A 22,558-nucleotide genomic window follows, 5' to 3' on the forward strand; every position below is an offset into this window, starting at 1 on the left:
CTGCGGCAGATCTGTGGTTGCAGTGAAATTGTGGACAATCAGTGCCAGGTTTGTGGCTGTGTACATATGGAACAATAGTCCATGATTTCACTTCAACCACAGATCTGCCAAAGATTTGTCTCTGTGTGTGACAGGGCCTTTAGAGTCTACGATTTCGTCGTCTTTGAAGAGGCAAATTGCATATTTAAAATACCAGAGGAGCATTGCAAGGCTTATAAGTCTCCAGACGCCAACTTTGCTATCTCCACAAGAAAAAACTTTACTTTTTAGAACACCTACATGGTGATATGTCTTTATAGATGTTACAATGCATTTCTTTTATGTTCTAATTCCAATCAAGAAGGGTCAAGTGATAGGTATCTAAATAATGATGGGTAGTTATAGTGAGCTACATTTTGACCTAGTGATGGATGATGTTTCTTGTAGGAAATGTAACATCAATCAAGAAGACAAGGAAGCAGCAGTCAGACATTAAAATGTGATCTAGAAAGTTTTATGATGTCCTAGTAACTGTGCCAAAAAATTGCAAAATGAATTTATTTTTTTCTGTTTTAGACTTTTATTGTATTGAATAAAGGGAAGGCAATCTCCCGCTTCAGTGCCACATCTGCCTTGTACATTCTGACACCGTTCAACCCTATCCGTAAAGCAGCTATAAAGATTTTGGTGCACTCATATCCTTTTTTCGGATAACTAGTTATTTATTTGCATTAAAGGGAACCTGTAATCAACATTTACCCCTAGAAGGTATAAGTAAGAATTTGTCAGTGCGCCAGTACCCACTTTAACGATGCTTGTGTTAGCTCTAAACGTTAAAGTTAAGTTTTTAAAAATAAAGTTTAATTGTCTCTGTTCTCCCTGTTTGTGGTCACTGGCACTGCTGTCAATCAATGCCACTGAAAGGAGATGTACACACCTACAACAGTGTATATAACATCCCGCCTGTGGTGGAGAGCAGAGAGGAATAGGCGGGAGTAAGCTTTTTCCCCTCCTCCCTGCTGTCCCTGCACAGGTTGGCATGTCAGTTACATTACTGCAGGCGTGCTCACCCACACTGTGGCATTGATTGATAGCAGTTCCGGACTAGTCCACTGACCACAGCCAGGGTGTTACGGATGTGTCACCGCTGGCTGACAATCCAGTGGCAGCAAGTGTTAGAAAATCCCAGCGTTTGACAGTACTTGTTGTTATCCGACAGTTCTCTGTTTCTGCAGCAGTGGACTCTATGATCCCGGGAAACTGTCAGTTTTCCTCTCTGTTGCCAGCCTCTGATTTCCTTTATAAACCTCACCCTGGGGTGGTTAGGGTGCGGTTTATAGTTGTTCCTGGCTGTGGTCTGCAGCGGTCGTCTCCTCTTGTTGCTCCAAAGACTTTTATGGTAGCTGCTCCTAAGATAAGTGCTGACTTTTGCTATCTACCTGGGATTAGGTGGTAGCATTTGTATTTCCCCTGTATTGTTTACTTTTGTCTCCCTTAGCGTTAGTGGTGTTGAGAAGCACTCATACCCGCCATCCTTACTTAGGGCCCAGATCAGAGTTTGCCTAGGGTGTGGTATTCCTGCTCTGCAATGGGTGCGGAACCTGTGTAGGGTCAGTGAGAGCAGTGACGGTAAGCTTCAGGTTGTTGACAGGGGTCACCATTTCCCCCTTTCCCTAGTGATAGGGCATTCCTTTCTCCTTCCCTTTGTATTGTACTATACGGCTGGTATAGCTTCTATACCCGGCTGTGACACAGGAGAGCAGATACAATTAAACTTAGTTTTTAAGCACATACATTTAACATTTAGGGCTAATACAAGCATCACTAAAGAGGCTATTAAGAGGCTGATAAAGCACTATTAATACGTCTAGGAGTAAATCCTGATGAGCTGTTCCCTTTACGATCTAAATGCTTATATTACTTGATTATGTGACATGTACTATTCTATTCTGATGTTTTTTTACAAATTTGGTTGACTACTAGCAAAGCAACCAAGGGTTGTAATCAATCGCGCTACTAAACCTTAATTAGCTGGGGCCTACCATATGGCACAAGATGCAGCTGAAAGTCATGATTGATGCCACCAGTATAGCCAATTTTTTGGGTAGCTGAGTTATGCAGCAATGGATAAATACAGTGCCTTTAAAAAGTATTCATACCCTATGAAGTTTTCTGTATTTTTTTCAAATTACACCCACAAATTTAAATGTATTTTTATTGGGATTTTATGGGATATGCCAATACTAATTAGCAAGTATTTTTGAACTGTAAAGGAAATGATAATTGGCTTTCTAAGTATTTTAAAAATATAAATTTAAAAATTGTGACATGGATTTGTATTCAGCTTCCCTGAGCCAGTACTTTGCAGGACGACCTTTTGCTGCAAATACTGCTGCAAGTCTTTCAGGGATGTCTCTACTAGCTTTGCACATCAAGAGGTGACATTTTTGCCCAATCTTTCTTGCACACTCGCTCTAGAACAGTGAGGTTGAATGGAGGCATCTGTGATGAGAGATTTTCAGGTGTTGCCACAGATTTTCTATGGGATTTAGGTCTGGACTGTGACTGGTCCATACACACAACATGCTTTGATATAAACCATGCATTGTAGCTCTGGCAGGATGTTTAGGTTTGTTGTCCTGCTGGAAGGTGAACCTACGCCCTAGTCTCAAGTCTTTTGCATGCTCTAACAGGTTTTCGTCCAGAATTGCCCTGTATTTAGCTCCATACATCTTCCCATCAACGCTGCCCAGCTTCCGCTGAAGAAAAATCTCTCCACAGCATGATGCTACCACCACCATGTGTGACAGTGGGGATGGTGTTTTCAGAGTGATGTGCAGTGATAGTTTTCTGCCTCACATAGCGTTTTACATGTTGCCCAAAAAGTTCAACTTTGGTCTCATCTGACCAGAGCAAACTGCAAACGGGACTTCATATGGCTTGCTTAAACATGTCTCTATTCCTTCCACTCTACAATAAAGGCCAGATTTGTGGAGAATACGGCTAATAGTTGTCCTGTGGACAGATTCTCCATCCTGAGCTATGGATCTCTGCAGATCCTCCAGAGTGACCATGGGCCTCTTGGCTTCTTTTCTAATTATCAGTGGCCTCCTTCTTGGGTTAATCTAACAAACAGCTGCATTCTGAAACAATAAGGCATGCAAATATTGAATACAGGAATTAGGACATGCTTTACTGCTAAGGAAATAAATGTAAAATTTGAGACACTTAGGTGATAAAAACTCCAGTTTTATGTGAGCCCAGCAGCCAGCATTAAGGCGTATCTCTTTTTGCTGGGTCAGTACCTAAATGCCTCTACCTAGGCTGAAAAAAATTGCAATTTTATGGGTGGGCAGGAGATTAAAAATCAGTTTAAGCTGGTGGGAAGGAGTGCTCAGTCAGAAGCCATGATCCTGTAATTTAAATTGAAAAAACTGACAGCACTTCCTAACAGACTAATGAAAGAAGGTTCTTTCCTACCAGTTTATGCCAATTTTTGTTTTACTATTAGCAGGTTCCTGCCCGCCCATAAAATTGTAGGGTTTTTCAGCCCAGAAAGAGGTATTTAGGTTGGGATCCAGCAAAAAGTGATACGCCTTGAAGCTGGTTGGTGGTCTCACACAAAACTGGCCTTTTTTATGCCCTAAGTGTATCAATTTTTACATTTATTTCCTTAGAAGTAATGCATGTCCAGATGCTTATATTCAATGTTTGCAGGCCTTAGCATAACAAAGGATATTTAATTTCATGTTCAGTAAGCACATGTTCAGATTTGTCTGTTAGGAAGTGCAGTCAGTTTTTATTTCTCCTTCTTGGGATGTCAGTTTAGGTGACAGCCATGTCTTGGTAGGTTTGCAGTTGTGCCATACTCTTCCATTTCTGGATGATGGATTGAACAGTGCTTCATAAGATATTCAGAGCTTGGGCTATATTTTTAATAACCTAACCATGCTCCCTGCTTTACTCTTCTCCACAACTTTATCCCTGACCTGTCTGATGTTTTCCTTGGTTTCCATGATGCTGTTTAGTCACTAATATTCTCAAACACACCTCTGAGGCCTTCACAGAACAGCTGTAGTTATACTGACAATACATTATACACAGGTGGACTCAATGTACTAATTAGGTGGCTCTGGAGCCAATGAGTAACTCAGATTTTATTTAGGGGTATCAGAATACAGGGGGCTGAATACAAATGCATGTCACAAGTTTCAGATTTTTAAAATATTTAGAAAACCATGTATTTCTTTTACACTTCTGAAATACCTGTTACTTTCTGGTATATATCGCATAAAATCCCAATAAAGTACATTTAGGTTTGTGAGTGTAATGAAAAAAATGTAGAAAAGTTCATGGGGTATGATGGATGGATGGATGGATGAATGGAGAGATGGATGGGTGGATGGATGGGGAGATGGATGGATGGATGGATAGAAAGATGGATGGATGGATGGATGGATGGATGGATGGATGGATGGATAGATAGATAGATAGATAGAGATAGGACATAAATGGGATGGATGGATGGAGAGATGGATATATAGATAGATAGATAGATAGGAGAGATGGATGGATGAATGGAAGGATGGATGGATGAATGGATAGGAGAGATGATAGATGGATGGTTGGATGGATGGCTGGATGGATGAAGAGATAGGAGAGATGGATAGATGGATGTAGAGATGGATGGATGGATAGATGGATGGATGGATAAATGGATGGATGGATGGATGGATGGATGGATGGATGGATGGATGGATGGATGGCGAGATAGGTAGGAGAGATGGATGGATGGATAGATGGATGGTTGGTTGGATGGATGGCTGGATGGATGGATAGATGGATGGAGAGATAGGAGAGATGGATAGATGGATGTAGAGATGGATGGATGTATGGATGGATGGATGGATAAATGGATGGATGGATGGATGGCGAGATAGGTAGGATGGATGGATGGATGGCGAGATAGGTAGGATGGATGGATGGATGGATGGATGGAGAGATTGTTAGGATGGATGGATGGATGGATGGAGAGATTGTTAGGATGGATGGATGGATGGAGAGCTTGATGGAGAGATTGATGGACAGATGGATGGATTGAGAGATGGACGGATTGATGGATAAATGGAATGATGTAGAGATGGATGGATGCTGAGATAGATAGGAGAGATGGATGGATGGATAGACAGACAGACAGACAGATAGATAGGAAAGATGGATAGATGGATGGATAGGTAGATAGATAGATAGGAGAGATGGATGGATGGATGGATGGATAGGTAGATAGATAGATAGGAGAGATGGATGGATGGATGGATAGATTGCAGGCTTTCCGCCATCCATGGCAATGGGTTTGGTTATAACTTAGCCCTGTATCTTAGTACCCAGGACAAAGCATAGTGTCTTTTGGGCACCACCTCTGGTCCAGAGATCACATGCCCCTATGGTAGGAGGTTCGGCCCACAGAAATCCATGAGCTGAGGAGTTCTAATTTTATTCCTTCGTGTTGTTTCTGTCAATGGGCCGCTTGCAGTACATTCAGCACATTACTCATGTAAATGCACATGTAAAATACAGTAGAATATTTTTTTTCCCTTTTCCGTAAATGACAGAACTCACATTGTGGCCATCATACAATTTAATCTGTTGGTGTTCCATAAATTTCATTTCCTTTCTTTCATGCACATTGCTCTATCGCATTTCTATTCAATGTTTTGTGAGTCACTATTTGGTTTAATGTCTGCCACAAAAGCTGTTCCATTTTTTTTTCAATAGGCAGTTTTGTTTTACCAGTACATTTTCTGGAAATGGAAAAAAAAAAAACCCTTTAAAGAAAGCTTATATTTAACTCTCTAGGATAGCAATCTTTTGTGCCGTAATCAAGAAATGTCATTGCATTATAACCGCAGTGTTGGAACTATTGATTTTCCATATTTATGTTGCTTTTGACAATAATACAATATATTAATGTTTACTTTCCTTGACTCGAATTACATTATTTAACATGTTCATCATGTGCACTATACTCACCAACTGTGTGTTCATGACCCTGAGTAACCCCCCGGAGTGGGCCAAGATTGTAGAGTAAGTATTTTCTAAAAATAAGAGACGTAGCTGTTAATTAAATATTTGCAAATTGATTGATTTGAACCTTCAGTTCGTTTTTTTTTTAAAAAACTGGGCTTGACCTACCCTCCCCAGGTCCAGCACTGAGTCTCCGCTGCTGCTCTCGGTGCTTTATTGGCTGCTGCTCTTCGCTGCAGCCAATAAGTAAGCTTAGCGTTTCCACCCTCATTGACGGCACCAGCTGCCGAGCTCACTGATTGGCAGCAGTGATATCAATATAAAATCAGCGCTGCAGACAATCACAGATGCCGGCAGTGACTGAAATAGCATTAAACCCAAGGAGAGTGAGAAAAGTACAGTTTATTTTTTTTTTTTTCAAATATGGAAATACCTTTTAAATATCATGGCCCCCACTGTGGATGAGGCGTGCTCACCTTTTAAAGGGGTTTTCCAAAAATAAAATAAATTTCTATAGGAGTCTCTATTGTATCAAAATTGCTAATTGCTGATGATATTTTTTGATCTCTGGTACGTGGCCCTGCTAGCTCATTTTTCTTCTGCATCAGATGATTGGAGGCCGGAACAGAAGCGAACTTACGGGTTTATGGGATGAGGAATAGAATTTACACAACATTTGGTAATTTAGAATTGCATGAAGACTGGTGATGAGCGAGTGTGCTCGCGACTGCTTGATGCTCAGTCAAGCATCGGGTGCTCTGGACGTTCGTTACTCAATCAAGTATCGCGGGTGCTCGAGCACCATGCTCGAGTCCCCACCCTGCATGCGGGGATTGCCAGCCATTCAAGGTAATGCAGCAGCCATTTTTTCTACTGGTATTACTGTGACTGGCCAGTCGCATCACGTCATCGGGTCTTCTATGAAACCCAGGACCGCAATGCTCATCACACTGTCCTCTGGAAGCAGTACAGGGAGAGTTCATCTAGGTGGGAGAGGTTAGATTAGAGCAGGCATATAGGCAGGGCCTAGTCACTATTGCAGTACATTGTATATTGCTCACTTGCACCTTTTAGTGCTTTTCATATGGCACTAAAAGGTGTTTTTGGCTTTGTATATCCTAATAAATAAATAATTAATTAAAAAATGGCATGGGGTTCCCCCTATTTTTGATAACCAGCCAAGGTAAAGCAGACAGCAGTGGCCTGGTATTATCAGGCTGGGAAGGCTCATGTTTATTTGGCCCTTCTCAGCCTAAAAATATCAGCCCCCAGCCTCTCCAGAATTGGTGCATCACATTAGATGCTTTACCTTGACTTGTCAAAAATAGGGGGGACCCCATGTCATTTTTTTATAATTATTTATTTATTTAGTTTCCAGTAGGAACCTGGGTCTCAGAGATGCATCCTGGCAGCTTCCCAATGCTGTTCCCAGTTCATTTGAGCGCTGTTTATGCAGCCCTCATGTTAGGATCTTCTGGAGAAATGCTTGACTTTCCCATTGACTTCCATTATACTCGATACTTGAGCACGTCCAAGTGTCCGACCTGATTGATTCGAGTATCGAGCACTCAAGCATTTCAGTGCGTGTTCATCAATAATGAAGCCAAGTTTTTAAAATAAAACATTATATCTAGAAAACCCCTACACATGATCTCGCGCACATTAAAGGAAGAATCTGATAGCTGCCTCCAAAGAAGCTTCTGTCACTGACACATTATTGGACTTGCAGAGGACCCATATACCGCTATTGCATAGGGGCCCTTCTGTCTGTATGCATTCTTTTCGTATATTTATGTTTATGATTTGTTATGGGTTTTATGACAAATTTATGTCTTATAGATTAGGCAGATTTTTGTGGGAAAAATTTCGGACCTGTGAAGTAGTTAAGGACTGGGTTAATCCTGCGCTGCCGAGAAATAATAGACAGGAGACGTATTCCGTCTGCTCATTACTCCTCGGTAGCATAGGATTAACCCATTCCTTTTCTACTTCCATTCTTAAGCCAAAATAGTAGTTGTGTCTTACACAACTACTCCAGGTGAGCACTACCCCATATCCTTCCATCTATTGTACCCTGGATAAGACGCTATTGCGCTCTTTGTGTCTTCACTTTGTTACATTTAATAAATTGATTTGGCATTTTTATCCTGCCAGTCATGTCCCGATAGACAGGAGCGCAACAATTTCGGTTGCAGTCTGTACGACCGCATCCAGGCCGGTTCGGTAAGGGGAGGGTCTTCCGACACCAGTGCCTATTTCATCTGCTTGTGCATCTGTAGACACATACTCAGCTGAAATGTATTGTGGAGCAGAGTCCCGCCAGCTTCCTGCACTGCAATAGACGATACCAGCCAATCAGAGGCCGGCAATGACGTCATGCTTTGCCAGTACCGGACATAGCAAAGTCAGTGACGGCCTCTGCATCGGCTATGGAAGAGGATGCCACACGTCGTGAGAGTGAGGGAAGGTAAAAAGAATTGTTTATTTTTTTTCTAATGAGTTGGAGAAGAGTGGCAGAATGGGGAACATGATTACAAGAAGGGGCTCTGGATGAAGGACATGATACCAGAAAGGGAATACATTATTTCATGATGGGGATATTATTACTGAAGTGACTCAGGGTGAGGGATGCTATACCAAGAAGGAGCCCAGGAAGGAGGACATTATTAAAGGATGGGGACATTATTACAAGAAGGGGCTCTACATGAAAGACATGATACCAGAAAGGGGATACATTATTTCATGATGGAAATATTATTTATGTAGCAACTCAGGGTGGGGGATGCTATACCAAGAAGGGGCCCAGGAAGGAAGACATTATTAAAGGATGGGGACATTATTACAAGAAGGGGCTCTGGATGGAAGCCATGATACCAGAAAGGGGATACATAATTTCAGGATGGGGATATTCTTACTGAAAGTGACTCAGGGTGCAGGATGCTATACCAAGAAGGAGCCCAGGAAGGAGGACATTATTAAAGGATGGGGACATTATTACATGAAGGGGCCAGAATAGAGGACACTATTACACATGGGGTGAACATGTATGCCTTTATAAGATCTAGAACCCTACAAGGGCCCCTCTATCTGACTAACATGCAGGTGGGGGCCCAGGTCTAAATTTTGCATTGGAGCCCATTGGACTCTAGTTACGCCATTGATGATAGAAGCAGTATAATTTATGCTCAGAAGTGGCATTGATTATATAAGAAAACAACTCCAGATTTTATATTTAAAGCACAGGCTGCCAAAAAGATGTATCAAATTCGAAGGCATGTATCTCTTACACAATCTGACTTTCTATCAAGACTGATGTTGGAAATGCCAATCTTGATGAATTGGCCTCTAAATGTTTTAGTACTGAAGAGAAGCAGATGAAGAGTACACATAACTGCAGGATCTGTCTACATACAGTTTGTTGTCTGAGATAATGTCACACTAGGCATGGGGAAGTACCAAACGAACTGCGAAAGGGAAGGGAACAGTAACCCTTTGTCCAGGGAAAGAGAAGATGGTGACTCCTGACCAAGCCTACTGCTGGTCCTTGGGGTCCCTCACCACCCTAAACCTATGCACCAAGCCGGATACCTGTCCCTAGGTATCCCTAGTGCTGGACCCTAAATAGGGAACAGATAGGTTGAGCTCTTTGTTAACCCCACTAAACACTATAGACGACACAAGAAGGACACAGAGGGAAAAGCATGAACTACTTATCTACAGATGACACAGGTAGAAATTCAGAAAAGTTTTCAGCAACAATACCACAGAGGAGCACAAGCCACCTGCTTGCAACCAAGACTTGAATGAACTAAAAATATCACCAGCACCAGTCCAAGGAAGGAAGGGGTATTTAAGCACCAAGATAATGCTAATGATTAGCAGCTAGGTGGGAGGCGAGCTCCTGCTGTGTCCAAAAGAGGGAGAGATTAATCCAACAGGAAAGCTACCTATACCAATGAATACTGATAGCAGGAATAATGGAAAGTCAGGGAGCATTCTGCGCAGCCAAACACTGAGACCTTCTATTGCCAGAAACCACATGACTGTCTGTCACTCGTGACGCACTTGTGACAGATAATACACAAATTGGTATAGGAGCTGTATACAATAAACAGTAGGATTAGGATTCTTGTAAGGCTAAAGGCCCATTTACACGCAACAACATCGCTAACGAGATGTCGTTGGGGTCATGGAATTTGTGACGCACATCCGGCCTCGTTAGCAACGTCATTGCGTGTGAAACGTACAAACGACCACTAACGAGCAAAAATACTCACCACATCGTTGATTGTTGACACGTCGTTCATTTTCATAATATTGTTGCTCGTGCAGGACGCAGGTTGTTTGTCATTCCTGAGGCAGCACATATCGCTACGTGTGACACCCCAGGAACAACGAACAACACCGTACCTGCGTCCTCCGGCAACGAGGTGGCCGTGGCTTTCCTTCGGCTGCTCTCCGCCCCTCCACTACTATTGGCCACCTGCCATGTGACGTTGATGTGACGCCGCATGAACCGCCCCCTTAGAAAAGAGGCAGTTTGCCGGCCACAGCGACGTCGCTAGCCAGGTAAGTACGTGTGACGGGGACTAACGATATTGTGCGCCACAGGCAGTGATTTGCCTGTGATACACAAACGACAGGGGTGGGTGCGATCGGCAGCGACATTGCTAGCGATGTCGCTCTGTGTAAATAGGCCTTGAGGGTAAAGGGTACTTTAAGCGCTGCGATATCGGTACTGATATTGCTAGCGAGCGTACCCGCCCCCGTCGGTTGTGCGACACGGGCAAATCGCTGCCCGTGCCGCACAACCTCGCTTAACCCCGTCACACGGGCTTACCTGCCCTGCGACGTCGCTCTGGCCGGCGATCCGCCTCCTTTCTAAGAGGGCGGGTCGTGCGGCGTCACAGCGACATCACACAGCAGCTGTCAAATACAAGCGGAAGGGCGGAGATGAGCGGGACGTAACCTCCCACCCCCCTCCTTCCTTCCTTATTGCCGGTGGACGCAGGTAAGGAGATGTTCGTCGCGCCTGTGGTGTCACATATAGTGATGTGTGCTGCCACAGGGACGACAAACAACATCATACCTGTCGCAGCAGCGATATTAAGGAAAGGAGCGACGTGTCAACAAGCAACGATTTTTCACATTTTTCTGATCGTTGATTGTCGCTCATTGGTGTCACACGCTGCGATGTCGCTAACGACGCCGGATGTGCGTCACTACCGACATGACCCCGACGATATATCGTTACCGATATCGCAGCATGTAAAGCACCCTTAAGTTCATAAGAGCAGGAACTAGAATGTAAAGTTCCACGATGGACACTAATTGCTCCCGACAGACTCCACTGATTTGTAACGGGGTCCTCTGGGTTCCATTTTTCACAAACACGAACAAAGCAGAACTGGGTCACTAATGTTTAAAATGCCTTTTGTTGATACAATTTGCCTTTTTGTGTAGTTATGCATAAAAGCTGCAGCTGAATTTTGCTAACTAGATGGGTTGAAAATGTAAATTTTTGTAATACACAACTAGAGATGAGCGAACCGGTCGCGGTTCGGCTCGAGGTCGGTTCGCCGAACGGAGCTCCCGTTCGAGTTCGGTTTGTCGAACGTTCGACGAACCGAACTCGAACTGCATAGGAAACAATGGCAGGCAATCACAAACACATAAAAACACCTAGAAAACACCCTCAAAGGTGTCCAAAAGGTGATAAACAACTCACAACACAAACACTTGGGAAAGTGACAAGGACATATACTCATGCGAAAACAAAAGAGCTGGACAAGGAAAAAGAGGAGGAGACACAGATATATGAGTATATGCAAGGAAACATCGATGCCATTACTGTGCAACTTGAGCCCTGCTCATTTTAGGCTTCCAATCTGGATAAATTGCCTGAGCTCGACACGTACGCCTTGGGGATCTTGTCGTGTCCTGCAGCCAGCGTTCTCTCGGAACCTGTCTTCAGTGCTGCTGGGGGTCTGCTGGCAGATAAGCACACGTGTCTGTCCACTGACAATGTGGACATGTCTCTCAGAGGACTTTTCTTCCCCTGGGTCAGCCAGGGGAGGTGAAAGGCACGCGTATTTTTGAGAGTGCTTCATGCAAAGCATCTTTTTCATCTTGAAAATTGGGTCAACTGATGCCAGTCAAGTGGGGTGTGTGTGGCACAATTAGTGGCAACGATGGAGACTGTGGTTGGAGTCCCCTCGCTGTGTTTCTAAAAGAACCAAGATGAACAAGTCATGTCTCTCAGAGGACTTTTCTTCCCCTGGGTCAGCCAGGGGACGGGAAAGGCACGCGTATTTTTGAGAGTGCTTCATGCAAAGCATCTTTTTCTTTTTCAAAAGGGGGGTCAACTGATGCCAGTCAAGTGGGGTGTGTTTGGCCCAATTAGTGGCAATGAGGGAGACTATGGTTGGAGTCCCCTCGCTGTGTTTCTAAAAGAACCAAGATGAACAAGTCATGGCTCTCAGAGGACTTTTCTTCCCCTGGGTCAGCCAGGGGACGGGAAAGGCACGCGTATTTTTGAGAGTGCTTCATGCAAAGCATCTTTTTCTTTTTCAAAAGGGGGGTCAACTGATGCCAGTCAAGTGGGGTGTGTGTGGCCCAATTAGTGGCAACGAGGGAGACTGTGGTTGGAGTCCCCTCGCTGTGTTTCTAAAAGAACCAAGATGAACAAGTCATGGCTCTCAGAGGACTTTTCTTCCCCTGGGTCAGCCAGGGGACGGGAAAGGCACGCGTATTTTTGAGAGTGCTTCATGCAAAGCATCTTTTTCATCTTGAAAATTGGGTCAACTGATGCCAGTCAAGTGGGGTGTGTGTGGCCCAATTAGTGGCAACGAGGGAGACTGTGGTTGGAGTCCCCTCGCTGTGTTTTTAAAAGAACCAAGATGAACAAGTCATGGCTCTCAGGGGACTTTTCTTCCCCTGGGTCAGCCAGGGGACGGGAAAGACACGCGTATTTTTGAGAGTGCTTCATGCAAAGCATCTTTTTCTTTTTCAAAAGGGGGGTCAACTGATGCCAGTCAAGTGGGGTGTGTGTGGCCCAGTTAGTGGAAACGAGGGAGACTGTGGTTGGAGTCCCCTCGCTGTGTTTCTAAAAGAACCAAGATGAACAAGTCATGGCTCTCAGAGGACTTTTCTTCCCCTGGGTCAGCCAGGGGACGGGAAAGGCACGCGTATTTTTGAGAGTGCTTCATGCAAAGCATCTTTTTCATCTTGAAAATTGGGTCAACTGATGCCAGTCAAGTGGGGTGTGTGTGGCCCAATTAGTGGAAACGAGGGAGACTGTGGTTGGAGTCCCCTCGCTGTGTTTCTAAAAGAACCAAGATGAACAAGTCATGGCTCTCAGAGGACTTTTCTTCCCCTGGGTCAGCCAGGGGACGGGAAAGACACGCGTATTTTTGAGAGTGCTTCATGCAAAGCATCTTTTTCTTTTTCAAAATGGGGGTCAACTGATGCCAGTCAAGTGGGGTGTGTGTGGCCCAGTTAGTGGAAACGAGGGAGACTGTGGTTGGAGTCCCCTCGCTGTGTTTCTAAAAGAACCAAGATGAACAAGTCATGGCTCTCAGAGGACTTTTCTTCCCCTGGGTCAGCCAGGGGACGGGAAAGGCACGTGTATTTTTAAGAGTGCTTCATGCAAAGCATCTTTTTCTTTTTCAAAAGGGGGGTCAACTGATGCCAGTCAAGTGGGGTGTGTGTGGCCCAGTTAGTGGAAACGAGGGAGACTGTGGTTGGAGTCCCCTCGCTGTGTTTTACATGCTTTTAGAAGGGCATGACATGGCTTGGAGGTTGACTTTCAGCATCTGCAAACTGTTGGCTACCAAAATGCTGCCTTTCCAACCTTTTTAACCGAGGATTTTCGAGACCTTATGCCCATCGCAGTGCCCCAAAAGCCGATGCCCAGGCGCCACTTGTTCACCAACAAAGGCGTGCACGCGCTACACCAGCATGTCGAACTAAACATCACTGATTCCCTGAGAAACTCTATGTGACAGGGTGCATTTCACCACAGATAATTGGCCCAGTAAGCATGGACAGGGGCGTTACATGTCGCTGACTGGGCAATGGGTTACTGTGGGGAGAGATGGAGAAGGGTCTGCTGTACAAGTCTTGCCGTCCCCACGAGTTGTGTCAATCCTTCTTCTGTATGTAGAAGTTAATACACTGCTTCTGCCTCTTCAACCTCGTGTGGGTCCTCCACCTTGGCCCAAACCCTGTGTGGTCAGGCCACCCTTCCTTGTAACTGGGCACAAGGAATACCACACACCTCCTTACTATGCTGGCAGCAGAGCTCAATGCCATCAGGCGGTCAAAGGTTTACTTTGAAATGTATGGGAAATGTGAGTCACACCGCTGAGAAGTTGTGGACGGTTAGCTCTGGAGACCGAGTTTCATCAATGGTTGTCTCCACTCAACCAGCAGCCAGGGAAGGCCGGGTGCGACAATGATGCAAACATGGGTGCGGCCCTTCGCTGTGACAATGTGACACACGTGCCTTGTGTGGCTCACGTGTTGAACCTGGTTGTCCAGCAATTTTTAAAGCACTATCCTGGCCCACATGGCCTTCTGCAGAGAGCACGGTGTAATGCCTTCCTTGATCCACACACTCAGATGGGCTGTAAATGATAGGCTAGAGGGAAGCCACTCACCAAGCAGGACTCCTAGAACCCTGAAACCCTTTAACCCCTATACAGGGATTAGGAATTACACAGGGCCCAAGTTGATCAATACCTGTGGAAGGCTGCAGTTCCAGAGAATAGTAGTCAGGCAGGGTCAAAACATTAATTGAGGAACAGGAACAGAATGGGACGGACAGGACTTAATCAGAAAACAAGCAGAGGTGAAATGCGGATCGGCCAACAAGGTACATAAACAGCAAGCAGGAAAAGTAGTCAGGTAACAAGCACACAAAATCATAAAACTGAACTGGGGGTAAAAGTAACCAGAGGTTCATAGCTATGTCTGGCAGTGGTCTGCAGACAGGATGGGCATAAAAAAGGGTGTGGTGTCTTCCCATTGGTTGTAGCTGAATGATGGTACTTCATCTGTGAGATACCCACCAGCTACATTCAGCCAGAGATTCTGCATCTGTCAAGGTAATGCAGCCCAGTGGGTGAGCATAACCTGCATCCACCTGCGTCGCTGGCATTGACTCCTCTCCCATCATCAGCACTATGCATGAAAGGAACACGTTGTCACCTGCCGACCGGAGTACAAATTGACGGAGCGGACTCCGTTGGTGACTTAACAGCCGTGTGCGGCAATGATGCAAACCTGGCTGCGGGCCATCGTCAGGGCAATGTGACACACGTGCCTTGTATGGCTCACGTGTTGAACCTAATTCTCCAGCAATTTTTAAAACACCATCCCGGCCTACATGGCCTTGTGCAGCGGGCACGCTCGCTATGTGCTCACTTCCATCGTGCGCACACAGCAGCTCAACAACTTTCGTCGCTACAGAAGTCTTTAGGTCTGGTGGTTAAACGCCTGAAATGCGATGTGCCCACACGCAGCAATTGGAATCTGCACATGTTGCAGCGTTTGTGGCAGCACCGCCGAACCCTGCTGCAATACGTTATGACATATAGCCTGGGATAACTTGATCCTGAGGTGGTGCAGATCACGCTGCTGGAGTGGTGTCAGATCAAGGACCTATGCACCCTGCTACACAGTTTACAAATGTCGACGAAGATGTTTAGCACTGGCGATGCCATTCTCAGCGTGACAATTCTGGTCATCTACATGATGGAGCACACTGTAATTATTATTCGGAGTCAGGTGTTGGGACAAGAGGAAGGGAGGAAGTACAGGAGGAGTCATATGCGGAAGGGATAACAAGATCTACGAGGTCCAGATGGTCAGCGGCACCTAGGCGGCAGTCATGGTGAGGGAGAGGGATTAACAAGGGCGCATAGTATCAGCAAAAAGTGTTGAGGAAGGTGCAGGAGCCCATGAAGAAATGGAGGACGAACTGGCGATGGGCATGGAAGACTCAGCAGATGAGTGAGAGCTTGCTCACATTTCGGTTGTGCGAGGTTGTGGGGAGAGGGCAGAGGAAGGAGGCACGATTCTCACCTCTCTGCCACCAACACACCAAGGACTTGGTCCTCCTGGATGCACAAGACACATGAGCGCCTTCTTGCTGCACTACCTACAACATGACCCTCGGATTGTACGAATTCAAAGTAATCCTGACTACTGGGTTGCCACACTGTTAGATCCCCGGTAGAAGATAAAATTTGGCAAAATAATTCCTGCCATAGAAATGGACGCACGTATACAGGAGTATCTGCAGAAGGTGGTACGCAATCTTAGATCTGCTTTCCCACTAAACACCAGTGCTGCACAGAGTGAATCTCAACGCTTTGTCATGGATAGGAGGAAATGGTCTTTTACTTGTCCACATCTGAGGGACCGAGGGCTGGCTGCTGTGCTGAGATGGCGTTGAGTACGGTGTCCCTGCAGAGTTGCACTTTTGTTCATATACCAAAATGAGTTGAAAAAGGACAGATGCGGGTGGAAAGGGGAACAGGTGTGTTGGAAAGGGGAAAAAAGTTTTTGTCCGTGGATTTGGTGGTTAAGCAACAGTAACATTTGCTGAAGAAACACCATCTGTTACAGTGGGACTGGCAGATTTGGATAAGGTGGTATATACTATGTTACCGCTATATACCGAAAATTATTAAGAAAAGAAAGAGAAAGGTATATATCCCCATCAGCAGTCAATGTCCACCGTGCTCCCAGATGGAAAAGGAGAGGTTGGCAACTGGAAGGTTTGGTGGAGGATACAGAGCTGTGTGGCTATGAAACTAATAGTAGCCTGAACCGAGTTAGACGCCATTCGGATCTGGACACTGGGAGCCCTGTTAGCGTCACAGGGTCCACATGCCCACCCAGCCCAGGAACTCCCTGTTAACAACACAGGGGCCATTGAGTACGCTGACCGTGTGCGTAGGGGCCACACCTGTGGACAGCAGGTGCATCAGCAGCAGCAGGCCTGTTAATGCCACTGGGCTGCACAAAGCAGGACTGGTAGGACAGGAGCTGGTCTTAACCGTTCTGCGTTAGCAACTGTGGTGGTGGCCTGCATCGACACCCTATCCCTGCCTACCTCTGGCCTAAAGCCGCAATGGGTTCAACACATGGAGGTGTGCTCTTTCGGAGCATAATAGAAGACTGCGCACCTTCTTGTTGGCTCCAGCCCCTTTTATAACCTGGGTCCGCCCCAAACCAGGGTGAACCACAATGCACCTCCTGGAGACAAAAGCAGAGTGACACGTCATGAGTGGCATAACTAGTGTCCTATTTGGAACCGCAACTTCAATGATGACCTCATGGCTGCCATGACCCAAACACCTCACCAGTCATCGTCTGACCATCAATAATGCGGTGACAAGTCATAGGGGCGGGCCTCTGCAAGCCATTTGGGAGTGGCCTGGCCACATCCTCAGGACACCTGATGCCCTGTGGTCTATATGGGACCCCCACATCAGGGGCAGGGCCAAAGAGTTCATTACTGGACAGTCTCTGATGCAGTAAGTGCCTGAGCATGCTCAGTAGCATGAAATACAGTGTCTGAAAAAAGACTATCAGCTTTATGGTGTCTAGGCACAACACAGGACCTAGACCCGGCACGGAGTGCAAGTACCTGTGCAAAGAGGCTTTTCGCACTAAGTGTGGGAGCATGCGCTGTATCCCGAAATGAAAACTTAGCCTCAGCAATGGCACAGTCAGGCTGAGCATACTCACTAGGCGAAACACTGTAGTTAGGCTGCAGCTGGGGTAAATCGGCACACGCATGCGCACTAGCTGCCTCTTCACACTTAGACGTGGAGGAGAAAGCAGCCAGCTGGACAACCCAAGGCACAGCCCTAAATGGCAGCTGACGCCTGGGCGCAAATGAAACCGCAGCAGGCTTCAGGTTACAGGTTTTGTAACAACAAATACCATCCAAAAGAACAGGTGTACTTCTTCCCATGGATAATCTGATATGATCCTTTTTTTCACGGACACAACCATCGCTAACAAATGTAGATGAGGCCAAAACAGCAGCTGCTTTAATGGACCTGAAGTGCTCCATAAAGTGGCCTCTCCTCCACCCCAATTTCAAGATCCCAAATACTCCATTCCTCTGTGGTGTCAATCCAATCGCACTTGCTTCCTAACAGCTCTCAAGTTTCCACCAGCCCTGCTGAGTATGGGGTAACAGAGATGGTTGAGTTTGCATAGCTGTTCAGTCGCACTATAGCCTGGGAATCAGAGGTCTGCTCCAAAGCTGCAATGAGTACAGACAAGGAAGTTATTATTATTTTTATTATTATTGATTTATAGAGCACCATTGATTCCATGGTGCTGTACATGAGAAGGGGGTTACATACAGAATACATATACAAGTAACTATAGACAGACTGGTACAGAGGGAAGAGGGCCCTGCCCTTGCGGGATTACATTCTAAAGGATTTTTGGGAGGAGACAGTAGGAGTGGTGTAGGTTGAGCGTCAAGTACGTATGGTGGTGGTGTCATTGAAGGTTATAGTCATTTCTGAACAGATGAGTTTTCAGATTCAGTTTGAAGCTTGCGGGTGTAGCAGATAATCTGACGTGTTCAGGTAGCGAGTTCCATGAGACAGGGGAAATGATCTGCGCAGATAGCCAGAAGCTTTGTGAGTGGGATCCAGGCCCCGATGAAGAAGGTGCTGAGCCTAATCTACACCCTCATTTCCAAAAAGTAATCCTCCTGGTGGAGACAATGGGGAACATGATGAGGAGCACAGATACCTGATTGGAATGACAACTTTACTATTCGGTCAGGGCAGGAAGAGGTTGTCTCGGAGGACTCAGGACGAGGGGAATGAAAACACACAGGGTTATTGATGAGGTTGGAGACCACACTTACTGTCAAACCAAAGTCAGCCAGTCGATGAGGTCAGCAGAGGAGGTGGAGGAGGATGCTACTGACGACGAGGTTACGTTGCGTCTTCCTGGCCAGAGACAAAGTACTGGAAGCACGTCAACAACTGAATCCTGGACCACAACTTTGACTCTGAGCAGAAGTCGTGTTGGCTATGCAGGTCGCATGGGCTGTAAGCCTTGCCTAGCCTGTGAATTTTTGGACATCGCAAAGGATCACCCAAGTCATGGAATCTGTAAGATTTGTCAACAATCTGTAAGTAGAAGGCAAAAACTCACACCTTTGAGTAGTTCCTCCATGAAGTGTCACATGGATATGAATTGATAGCGTGAAGGTGTATTGCTCAGCTTTAGCCACTGTCAATGCAACATGCTTATTTGCCATTGCATGCATTGTTGCAGACTACACACAAGGGGCTGCTGTTTTTTTGGATCTGCCTTTGTTTGGTCACTATAGCAATATCAAATTGCTCTTCGGATGTGGACTTGGAGATGCTGTCTATGAACAGAAGGAAAAGCTAAAGGTGTGTGTTACAGCAAGGAGCCACTGCGGAAACACTTCGTTCAATTGTGAGGGGAGTCATGTTGTACTTTGATGATGAGCCCCGTAATGCCAGTGAGCAGCATCCTGTGCCACAGACCAACATTCTTACAGTGCTGTCTATACTGTTTACCGTGAGAGGAGCGTAAAGTCTGTATTTCTGGAAACTGGACATCAGAGTACCCGGGTACGGTAGGCTGTGCCCAGACAATAATGCGGGCACGCAACACTTTGTTTTATTAGCAAAACACATATCTGTTCTGGGTAGGCCGACTATATAGACAATAAAACTTGCTGCCTCTGCACTGTCAAATTGTCACGTACAGTTTAAATCATAGAGGGACAGCAACACATGTTTGCATTCACTGTTGCTTTTCAAGATTTCCATGACTGTGTTGCAGAGCTGTGTGGTTTGCATTCACACTGTTATCATCTGCATTATCTGTGAGGCTTCAGCTAACAAGGGTATTCAGGGGGGGTAATGTGTTTTGACTATGTTTAGGTAGATAACTTGGAAGCTCTTGTGATGCGCCACTGGTAAGTCGTGTTCAAACACACACACACACACGCACAAACACACAATTACTGCTACACAGAGGGATTAGCAGGTAGTAGGCAACAGAATAGATTGTTCAATTATTTAAATTGTATGCATGGTTCTTATTGTTTGTTTTGGTAAAGTTAAACAATCATTTATCAACCCAACTGCCTAGAGTCCTTTTCCTGTTGCCTGGTTTTGCTGCATACTGGGGAGCCCATCCTGTACACGACTTAAAATGAAGCATAAGTCGCAATGTGAATTTCACTGTGCTACAATGCGGCCTAGCGTGCCTGTGCAACCACCGCCTGCCCCATCAAGTGCATCTGCGTGCTCTTCATCCTCTGTGACTGTGGGAACAGCAGTCACACATGGTTTTTCACACTGAACTTCCACTCCTTTACCCGCAACAGGGAGTGTGATTGGCAGGTCATCACTTGTTTTGGAAGTGGAAACAGAAGGTATTGTTGAGCTGTCAGACATCGAGAGAACCATCATTGGATGCAGGCTACATTATATCCACGCCTGCACCTTCGTCACAGATTGGCTGGACTACCTGCAGTTAATAATTGCATTCCAGAAATGGAAAGGAGTGTAGAATGCACATGTGTTGTACCTTGCTTGGCAGCAAAGGAACACTAACTTAGTATTCCAGACAATTTTAGGAAGGCAGAAAAAGAGTCAGCTCTTTGGGCAAATTAAATAGCGTGGCAAAAGTGGACAGATGGGTACAGTGGCCGTGTTCTGTGGGTACCAGAACAGTAAAAGAAGCCTCACTTTCTATCCCTCCTAATGATCAAATGCAGCAAGGAATTCACTGAGTTTGCTATAAAATTAGCATAGCTAAATGTGCATGAGGGTAGAATGCAGAGGTGCTTGAGATTGCTTGGCACAAGTGGCACAATAAAGGAGTCCAACAGCCAGTTCTATGATGCCACTAAATGGCAGTATTTTTTGCTATCATTATAGCTTATTAAAAACAGAGCAGGAGGGTGTCATGCAGAGGTGCTGCACATAGATTTGCACCAGTGGGGCACTAATGGAGTACAACAGCCACTTCTTGTATGCCACTAAGTTTACTCAATTTTTGGTATTATAATGTCTTAGTAAGTAACAATGAGTTGGAGTGTGCAATGCAGGCAGACGTGCTGCAAATATCTTTGCACTTGTGAGACTATACAGAAGTCCAACAGCCACGTTTAGGATGCCACTAGGTTCACTGAGTGTTTGCTAGTATAATGGCTTAGTAACAATGAGTTTGAGTGTGCAATGCAGGCAGAGGTGCTGCAAATATCTTTGCACTTGTGGGACCATACAGAAGTCCAACAGCCACGTTTATGATGCCACTAGGTTCACTGAGTGTTTGCTAGTATAATGGCTTAGTAACAATGAGTTTGAATGTGCAATGCAGGCAGAGGTGCTGCAAATATCTTTGCACTATTGGGACTATACAGAAGTCTAACAGCCATGTTTAGGATGCCACTAGGTTCACTGAGTGTTTGCTAGTATAATGGCTTAGTAACAATGAGTTTGAGTGTGCAATGCAGGCAGACGTGCTGCAAATATCTTTGCACTTGTGGGACGATACAGAAGTCCAACAGCCACGTTTAGGATGCCACTAGGTTCACTGAGTGTTTGCTAGTATAATGGCTTAGTAACAATGAATTTGAGTGTGCAATGCAGGCAGACGTGCTGCAAATATCTTTGCACTAGTGGGACTATACAGAAGTCCAATAGCCACGTTTAGGATGCCACTAGGTTCACTGAGTGTTTGCTAGTATAATGGCTTAGTAACAATGAGTTTGAGTGTGCAATGCAGGCAGATGTGCTGCAAATATCTTTGCACTTGTGGGACGATACAGAAGTCCAACAGCCACGTTTAGGATGCCACTAGGTTCACTGAGTGTTTGCTAGTATAATGGCTTAGTAACAATGAGTTTGAGTGTGCAATGCAGGCAGACGTGCTGCAAATATCTTTGCACTTGTGGGACTACACAGAAGTCCAACAGGCATGTTTAGGATGCCTCTAGGTTCACTGAGTGTTTGCTAGTATAATGGCTTAGTAACAATGAGTTTGAGTGTGCAATGCAGGCAGAGGTGCTGCAAATATCTTTGCACTAGTGGGACTATACAGAAGTCCAACAGCCACGTTTAGGATGCCACTAAGTTCACTCAGTGTTTGCTAGTATAATGGCTTAGTAACAATGAGTTGGAGTGTGCAAAGGGCAGGAGGGTACAGTGGCAGGGTTGTGGGTCTCTGGGTAGAGGAAAGGAAGCCTGCCTTTCTATCCCTCCTAATGGGGAAATGCAGCGAGGAAATCCCTGACCTTAGCTACACAGACGCTGTCATCTTGTGTAGCTGTTAAACTCTGTTTTCAGGACCTGTCACCTATGGCTCTGACCCTGCCGGTACGAGCCCTTAAAAGGACTGATAGAAAGTGCTCTCCCTAAGCTGTCCAGCGCTGTGTATGGAGCGCTTACAGCTGTATCGGCGATAGGACTCAGGACGGAGCTGCGCCAGTGATGTCTGACACCAAGGACGCAGAAGAGATAAT

At 45.5% G+C, this 22,558-nt stretch overlaps 1 protein-coding gene across 2 annotated transcripts in view; it reads left to right on the forward strand.

The window, feature by feature from the left end:
* Nucleotides 1–22,558, forward strand: part of LOC142245034 (sodium channel protein type 2 subunit alpha-like) — a 249,642-nt gene that overhangs the window by 90,298 nt on the left and 136,786 nt on the right. For both annotated transcript variants that reach the window (XM_075317280.1, XM_075317278.1), the window contains exons 3-4: nt 556–673; nt 5,973–6,063. In XM_075317280.1, coding sequence (XP_075173395.1) covers nt 556–673; nt 5,973–6,063 — 209 coding nt within the window. The remainder of the gene's footprint in view (nt 1–555; nt 674–5,972; nt 6,064–22,558) is intronic.

The sequence above is a fragment of the Anomaloglossus baeobatrachus genome, chromosome 7, assembly GCF_048569485.1.
Source record: "Anomaloglossus baeobatrachus isolate aAnoBae1 chromosome 7, aAnoBae1.hap1, whole genome shotgun sequence".
NCBI classification, from domain to species: Eukaryota; Metazoa; Chordata; class Amphibia; order Anura; family Aromobatidae; genus Anomaloglossus; species Anomaloglossus baeobatrachus.